Source organism: Haplochromis burtoni, unplaced genomic scaffold, assembly GCF_018398535.1.
Source record: "Haplochromis burtoni strain Fernald_Lab_line unplaced genomic scaffold, NCSU_Asbu1 Contig_257, whole genome shotgun sequence".
Classification (NCBI taxonomy): Eukaryota; Metazoa; Chordata; class Actinopteri; order Cichliformes; family Cichlidae; genus Haplochromis; species Haplochromis burtoni.
The window spans coordinates 88,174-96,456 of record NW_024582618.1 but is presented as its reverse complement, the minus strand read 5'-3'; the positions used below and the strand labels follow the sequence as shown (position 1 = coordinate 96,456).

The window sequence follows — 8,283 nt, the reverse complement described above, 5'->3', positions numbered from 1 at the left end:
GTTCTCACAAGCATAGTAGAATGCAGATTTCGGTCCTCACAAAGATAGCTAGACAGGAACACACACACACACACACACACACACACACACACACAAAACAAGTTAAAACTACATGCAAAATATACATTTTGCATGTCTGAATTAAAAAAACTTGCCACAAATACACATTAATACAAGAATAATCATGCATGTCTTATTCAGTGGCCTAACTCACTGCAGTGAACGGGGACCTCCATGGGTATGTAGTTCTGCTGGCAGAGGTGAGCGAAAGCAAATGCTAATCTGCAGGGTGCTCTCGATGAGCTGAGTTTACACACAGACATGAACTGACTGGGATCCACCTGACAACACAAACGCAGGTTTGTGAAAAAATCACATGTGATCAACCAAAAAGAGAAAAAAAAGGAAAAAAAGATGGAGATGGGGAAAACAGAAAGGTTTTCATATTTATCTGTTTAAACTTCCCTCCACGACGAGCTTTCCAAACATAAATGGGATATTAATAAAAATGTTCTGGTGAAGAAACCACCAGGACATGCCTGCTGTGTGGGTTTTTTTGTTACTCACCACCCTGAAACAAGAGCTGAGGGGAGAATCGGGAGAAGAGAACAAAGCGTCACAGCTCGCTGGACTGACGGCTGCTGTCGCAGAAGGTTTGATGCATGTAGGTTTCATCTAAAGTCACAAACAAGCAGGCAAAGCTAAGGAGAACCTCGAGGCTGACAAAAACTCTGCAAACATTTGTAGACACAAGATTTCACAATTTCATTGAAACTTGATTTCAGGAAATATTGGGATGTTGTCTGAAATACAAATTAAAGCAGAACGCAGTGATTTGAAAATGATTTAACCACCGAGAACCAAAACCACAAATCAAATGTTGACGCTGTTCATTCTGTATTTGATCCCAGCAAAACGTTCCCCCCAAAATATTTATGCGGGAGTATGTTTCCCATTATCGTGTATCATTTTTAACACTTTCCAAATGTTTGGTAGATTAAATTAATGGCTCTCGCTTGGAACGCAAACTGTTTTCATAATTCCTCGTTTGTTGCATACAGTCAAAGTCAAAATAAACTTTATTGTCATCTCTGCTATATACAGTTCAGTACATAGAGACAGGAGACAACGAGGCTCGAGTTCCATACAGTGCAAAAGAACAACAATAAATCCGGGACCGTGTTTTACATAATTTCGTTCCACCGGATGTTAACATGCGATGCAAATGACAATAAAGCTCCTTGAATCCTTGAAATATAGGAAGAGTAAGAATAAGAGGAATAAATATATATACACTTTGAGACTGAGGTAAGGGAGTAAATATACACTTTGAGGTAAAATTTACAATTGAGATTTAAAGTGACTTTGAAGTCATTGTAAGACGTAAACCCTCTTTCAGTTCTGAAGGTTCAATTCCAAGCAGGTCCTACAATACAATCAGGTGAATACAACCTCAAATGAGCAACAATAAATGACTTATTACTAGGGCTGGGCCATATGATACCGTTCACATAATACCGGTATAATGTTGGGCAACAAAATGAAATATCGCTTTAGAATATGGGTAAAACGCGCATGCGCAGTGCCTTTGTTTTCATAGGCACATGGCGGAAAAAGCATGGCGGCGACGGGGAATGAGAAGGGTGAAAGCAGATCGTTGAATGAAACGGATGAACCAGAACTGGTTTGTAAAAATGCTGCAACTTCAGTGGTGTGGAACTGGTTTAGCTTTTTCCAGCAGATACACAACAAAGCACTATTTTTGGTAGAGCATGCTAGCGGGCCGTTGTTATTACCGTGTTTTTTGGAAATACTGCACACTTAAAATCAATCCTTTGATTTTTCTAAAAATCGACAGTGCCCTTTATAATCCCGTGTGCCTTATGTATGAATTCTGGTTGTGTTTACTGACCTCGAAACAATTTTATGTCGTACACGGCGCTCGAAAATCTGTCAAAAGTTTTAGTACGACTTTGCTAAGCTACGAAGCCGCACAGCTTGATGGATTGTCAGATTATTACGGCTATCGTATGCAGGAGCCTCGCGGAGTGATACGTACAGTGCTTCAACATAATATTATCGTGTTGTGTGTGTAGAACCTCTTTTTAAGTTTTGTGGATATTATACATGGTTATGCTGAGGGCTTGTCGGCCAGTTTCCACTGGAAATGCCTTTTGGTTAAACTGTCAGCAAGGAATTTGCGTTTGCACTGTTAAATTTTTATATAACTTTAATGCAGATAAAAAACAGCTGCTTGTTTAAGTGAAAATACATTGATGGGTTTTTTTGCACTAATAAAGTTGTGGAGTCGTAAAGTATTTTGTCTAGTGTCAATTATATCGTCAGTTATATCTTATCGTACATTTTCAAATGTATATCGTGATAAATATTTTGGTCATATTGCCCTGCTCTACTTATTACAGCATGTCATTATTTATTCAACGCAAATAATCTAACATGCAAAAACGCTGCGCACAAAGTCTAACGACACCCTCACTGCTTCCAAAGGAATTAAGAGACTAATTAGAAAATCAAATGCATGAGATTAACTGATCATTAGTGAGTGTGAGCATCTCTATGACAGAAGATTTTTGGCAGTTTGCTGCTCTGGAGAATTCAGCTGTGTGTTACCACAAAGTGCTCAGAGAAACTACTAAAAACCCAAGAGCTACATCTCAGACTCCTGGCACGTAAGATCTTAACGTTCGAGACAGTACATTTATAAAATGATTGAATAAGTGTGGCTTATTTGGAAGGACTGCCAGGAGAAAGCCTCTTCCCTCAAAAAAGTGTCACGATCTGTGGGAGGCAGGTCACGTTTTCTAGAAGATCCAAATGCAGACGCTTGGACTAATCCTAACAAAAGCGAGCCGTTTATTAAGGCTGATCAAAACTTTGCAAAAATACAAAATAAAAGGGAAAAAGTGGACAAAGACTTTCACTAACAGAAAACTAAATGGGGAAAAACTGGTAACAAGGATCCTGGAACATGAGCAAGACACATGGAAGAAGAACGGGCGTTCCGGCACAGGACAGCGGGACAATATGTACACAAGAGGATGGTGAGAGGAAGTGAAGGCACGGGAAAGGCAGCAGAAACAAATTAGACAAAAAATCGGAATTGAGCATTAAGACCCGCAGTGTGAACGTAGCCTAAGTCACTGAGTCGACCATGAACTCCTCCGTATACCAAAGTTTTCTACTCAAATATGAGATTATTGGTCTGACAGCTAAAGTTTGGCATTAACTGGGTCATGGAACAGCTGATGGAACGACTGAAAAACATATCATTTGACGTGTTGCCATGGCGCACTCAAAGTCCAGATCTCAATCTGACAGAAATGATGTGGCGGGCCCTTCAGAGAGCCGTGCATAAGCAAACGCCCAATAAGCTGAAGCAATGTTGTAAAGACAACAGGGCCAAAATTCCTCCGCAGTGATGTGAGAGTTGTTATTCATCTGAAGTCACATTTAATAATTTTAAGACTTGCTGAGGACCAAATCATTTTTATGTAAAACCTTAGAGCTGAAAGAGGATTTTATTTATTTATTTTTATATCTTTCATCACTAACAGGGTGATGACATCAACAGATGACCGAGGAACACATTCCACTTCATGCAATTCCAAACTTATGCTATAATGGATGCTGGAGTTGAAGTGTGTACTGCTAACAAGCCTTTCTTTGTCCCTTTCTATTTGCCCCCTGCCAAAAAATTGATTTTTATCAGTCATACAAGCAAACAGCTTTCCACTGATCTTCGTACATAAATGGACCCAAGCCCAGAATATTGCTATGCCCAGTGAAGTTTCTGTCTGCTTTTTCTTTCAATGTCAGAGCTTTAACATGTGCTACGGAGTGGTTTATATTTTTTAATGAATTCACTTGAGGGCCTGAAGACTATAACCGTTCATGATTATTTTAATCCTGAGAACATTCCTCGATTATTCAGTCCTTACCCAGTCCTTTTTCACTTTAAAACCTTTTTGTTGTATTTTCGATCAAATGTAGAGTTTAAGTAGAGTTTAAATTACAAATCCTTGAAATCTAGGCTTTATTTCATATTGCACATCTTTTTGAGAACTGGACCGATGCCATGTGTTGATTAATCTCACTGATCCTACCTGCCAGGTGTAGAGAAAATCCTCCAAGTTTTTAGCCTGAGATCCGTCAAACATAGGAAAATCATTTCCTGCGTCGTTATCGTTGGTCCCAAACAGACCGGTGGAGACACCTGTGCAGGCGAGAAAGGTGTATATGTGTGAGAATATGAAGACAGATATTTATAACGGGCCATGCTGAATCTTTCCCACCATGCAACCATCCATCCAGAGTGAAGCTGCACAATTCAAGCGACAGGTCACATGACACAAACATCCCACGCTGACTGGACACCTGCACCACGTTTGATGCTTTCCTGACTGTCACTCCATCATCAGTGAGAAACGTGTGGCTGACGGCGCCGCTGCAGTCGGTCCTCACCTGCGACACAAGCATTTACCCGTCTTATTCCTCATGGCCTGAACGCTCTTTATTCGTCGAGAGTAACACATACCTGCCCGTTGCGCTGAACGCTGATAGTGTGGTTATTCATTTGTATCAGGAGGAGCTTCTGCGTGTCTGTGCCGAGCAGCAGCGTGAACGACGGATCGCGGCCGACGTCTCGGGCCAGGAGCAGTGGACACGAACCTGGCAGCTCATACAAGTGACCGTCAAACGTCACTACGAACTGATCTGCCACCAACAGAGCTTGGTCTTTGGCGAGATAAGAAGGGAAAAACAGAGAATTCATTGAACCCTCATGTGGTGTTACTCATGCAATGTTGGCAGGTCTGGTGGACTCACTGTTTTACAGGGTTACTAAATCAAAAATCTAAACCATTTTATGATCGGTGTCTTTTTGTATTATTTTGTCTTTTTTTTTTTTTAACTTGACTCACATGTAAAATCTATCTCATGCTCCCGTTTCTTTCATTCAGGGAACATTTCTAAGCTAGAGAAAATTGCTGCGTTTGTATCATTGCGCCTGGATGTTTGTAATGCTTAAAAAAAATCTCTGTCCCACATTCACCCTCAGTCTTATGGGAGCCACATCTTCTCAAATATTCCTCATCTCATTCTACATCCAGTAGCGAGCCGCGTGTCGCCACGTAAAAGTTCAACGTGCTGTTAACAACACTTAAATCACGATTAATGTAAAAAGAAAATCATATTAAAACAATAAACATAAATAAAGACATGAATAAGAAAAGGATGTCAGCAGAAGGCCTGATTAAAAGAAATGTTTTGAACTGTTAATCAGTTAAACTGAGCTGGAGTGTTAAACTGTTCCAGAGCCTCGGTGCCGCAGGACGAAAGGCTCTGACCCCCCCGTCGTCTTCAGTCTTGTATGAGCCAACTAGCATATTAGTGAAAACAGCGAGCAGCACTGTGTTTAACACGAAGTAATCTGGAGTGTGTCCGTTTAGCTTCCTACACGACTGTGAGAATTTTAAAAGAAATTCTAAACTCCACTGGCAGCCAATAAAAACAGAGTAAAGTAGGGGTGATGTGAGCTCGCTCGCTAGAGTGCGTTAGGAGTCTGGCTGCAGCATTGAGCGACACACAAAGTCCTGACAATGCAAAACATAAGCTCAAAAAGACAAAACACACCCGAAGGCACACGTGTACACGCTAACAGTCGCGTGAAGTCATCAGAAATATGTTATTTGTTCCGTTCATCGTGGAAACCAAAGGGAAGGAATGTGAAGCTGAAATAATAATAATAAATACTTCATGTTGACATGCAGTGCCCTTTTTACCTACGCCTCCACTCATAGCTGGTCTAACTCCATATTTAGTTACTCCATGCTCATTACTACATGTTTACAACATATAAGTCATTATTTGTTTTTAGACAAGTGCCTCCAGTACTGATTTACTTTGAAGTGTTATGTTGGTTAGTTCAGGTATCTTGTGTTATTTGTTGCAGATGTGTTCCAGCCATGACCTAAGTGTTTTGAATGATGTATTAAATATGAACAAAACAAAACAAAAACCCCTCTATGATGTTTAATCTAATAATCTAAGATAATACAAAACAAAGCTAACAGTTATGGTCCTGCGTGCTGACACAGAGGTTTTAGTTCTTTGATCTTTAGATTTTTGTTGATTATTCAATTTTCTTTGTTTTTTTATTGTTTACAATTCGATTCCCTCTTTATTAGTTTATCCTGGTCTTTCACTGTGTGTAAAGCTGCTGCACGTATCCATGGTCTAACCTCTGCACTTGTTAGTTACTTCCTGTTTTATTTTGTTAGTCATTTGTGTCCTTATTGGTTTCATCTGTATCTCGTTACCCTCGTCTGTCTACCCCCCCTTGTTTACCTCATGTATGAGTACTCCAGCTCTGCCTTTCTCTGCAGTTTTTGAGCATCTGTTTAGTCTCCCAGTGCGTTCTCTGACAGCTCTGGATTGTGTTTCCCTTTTGCCTCTGGATTTCTGTGTCCTTTAGACTTCATTAATCAAAATAAATGCTCACTTTTCCCCATTCAGTCTGTCCTGGGTATTGTTTCTCACCCTACAGCACATAACACTTTACTGACTTTTAAATAATATTTATATGGACTGAAGTGAAGAGGTTATCGAATACCAACTGAGCGTGCCTAAAATGCACCTCCTGAGGTCCTATTTGCAACAATTACCAGGCTGGTATTGCTACAGCTGGTTTCCATGCAGATACTGAGGCTCGCTCTGCCAGACCTGTCAGTTAAATCCTCACATAAAACATTTCAAACGAGATCTGAGAAAAGACAGAAGAAGAGTACAGTTGAAATACACCAGCCTGGGAACAGTGACAAGTTCTTTTTGAGGTTCTGGGACTCATGAAGTACAAATGGAGAAGATTAAAAACTGAGTGAACTTTTCCAGAAGTAGTGTGCCTTCCAAAAGTCATCTAAGCAAAGAAAAATATCCAGGAAATCACAAAAGATCCAAGAAAAAAAAGGAAAAAAAGAGAACAGCACGACTTGTAAACCCGTAATAAACATCAGCGTTTATGACACCTCGACACTTTGTGTCAATACGGTGTCAGTAAAATTGATCAACAGCACTGTCATAAACGTGTAAAACTGAGTAATTAAAACGGTGCCTTACGTGTGAAGGGGCTGTCCATGATCTTCCTTTTGAGGCGGTAGAGTTCGGCAGTGGGTCTGACAGCGGCGAGGGTCAGCAGAGGTCTCAGGATCCACTCCTCCAGGAGGATCTCCATCAGCCCAGCGTTGGCCGTCCTTGACCGGGGCAGCTGTGGCAGCGGCACCGACACAATCACTGAACATTCACTTAAAAGGAAAAACAAAGGGAAAAAAATCCAACTGGAATCATTTTTATCCATCAGTTGTACTCTGGATCAAAACTTGATCTTTAAACTTCTTGATCGAGTTATTGTTTAACTTTAAACAGGTCCAGCTTTAGCTACGAACATCTAGGTGCACATAGCTTCGAGAGCATTTCGGTGACTATAATTCAACGTGTAGTTTGGACCTGCAGTGAACCCAAATAAACTGACCATTTTCAAAAACAAAACCCCCCAAAACAAAACAGTGATATAGCTGTCTTAACTCTGATATGTGTAGTACCTGGGGAAGAATTTGTAGACTGATGCAAGCCGTTTTCTGACTCCAGACAGAGCCATCGCCAGCCTGGTCTCAATCCAGTGGTAGGCATGCTGGCCTGCCTGATTGACACATTGACACATTCATCAGGTTCAAATAGGTCTTTTAGCAAAGGCTGAAACAATGGATGGGAACAATGTGAAAAGCACAGGAGGAAGAGTGGGTGTAAGAGATCGTGACACTTGAGCAACTGTTGTACATCAAAACAATCTATCCCTCTCTATGTTTTACATATACAGCTGCTATGTTTCATACTAATAATGTATGTGTGAAATTATGCCCTTTCTCTTTTATTATGATGTGAAAACATTATAAGAAATAAGTATGAATCAAATAAACATTATGTAGTAGGATAAAAATGTGATATGGGCCAGCCTAAAGCATAAACAACTCATCACTACAAGCTGTCTTTTTCCACACGGGAGCGAGGGAAGAAGAATCCCAGCAGACTGGACACTACGCAGATGTTTTCCGTATCTCACTTTGCCAATATAAATGACTTTGCTGTTTCATAACATATTATCTATATATATCCATATCTATCTATCTATCTATCTATCTATCTATCTATCTATCTATCTATCTATCTATCTATCTATCTATCTATCTATCTATCTATCTATCTATCTAT

The 8,283-nt window shown here is 40.2% G+C and overlaps 1 protein-coding gene across 1 annotated transcript in view; it reads right to left on the bottom strand.

Moving 5' to 3' along the window:
- The window catches only part of LOC102293428, a 43,517-nt gene that overhangs the window by 200 nt on the left and 35,034 nt on the right, over positions 1 to 8,283 (bottom strand). The window contains exons 67-73 of the mRNA XM_042227358.1: positions 7,617 to 7,714; positions 7,135 to 7,319; positions 4,556 to 4,755; positions 4,314 to 4,482; positions 4,125 to 4,234; positions 568 to 675; positions 215 to 341 (exon numbers count right to left, since the gene is read on the bottom strand). Coding sequence (XP_042083292.1) covers positions 215 to 341; positions 568 to 675; positions 4,125 to 4,234; positions 4,314 to 4,482; positions 4,556 to 4,755; positions 7,135 to 7,319; positions 7,617 to 7,714 — 997 coding nt within the window. The remainder of the gene's footprint in view (positions 1 to 214; positions 342 to 567; positions 676 to 4,124; positions 4,235 to 4,313; positions 4,483 to 4,555; positions 4,756 to 7,134; positions 7,320 to 7,616; positions 7,715 to 8,283) is intronic.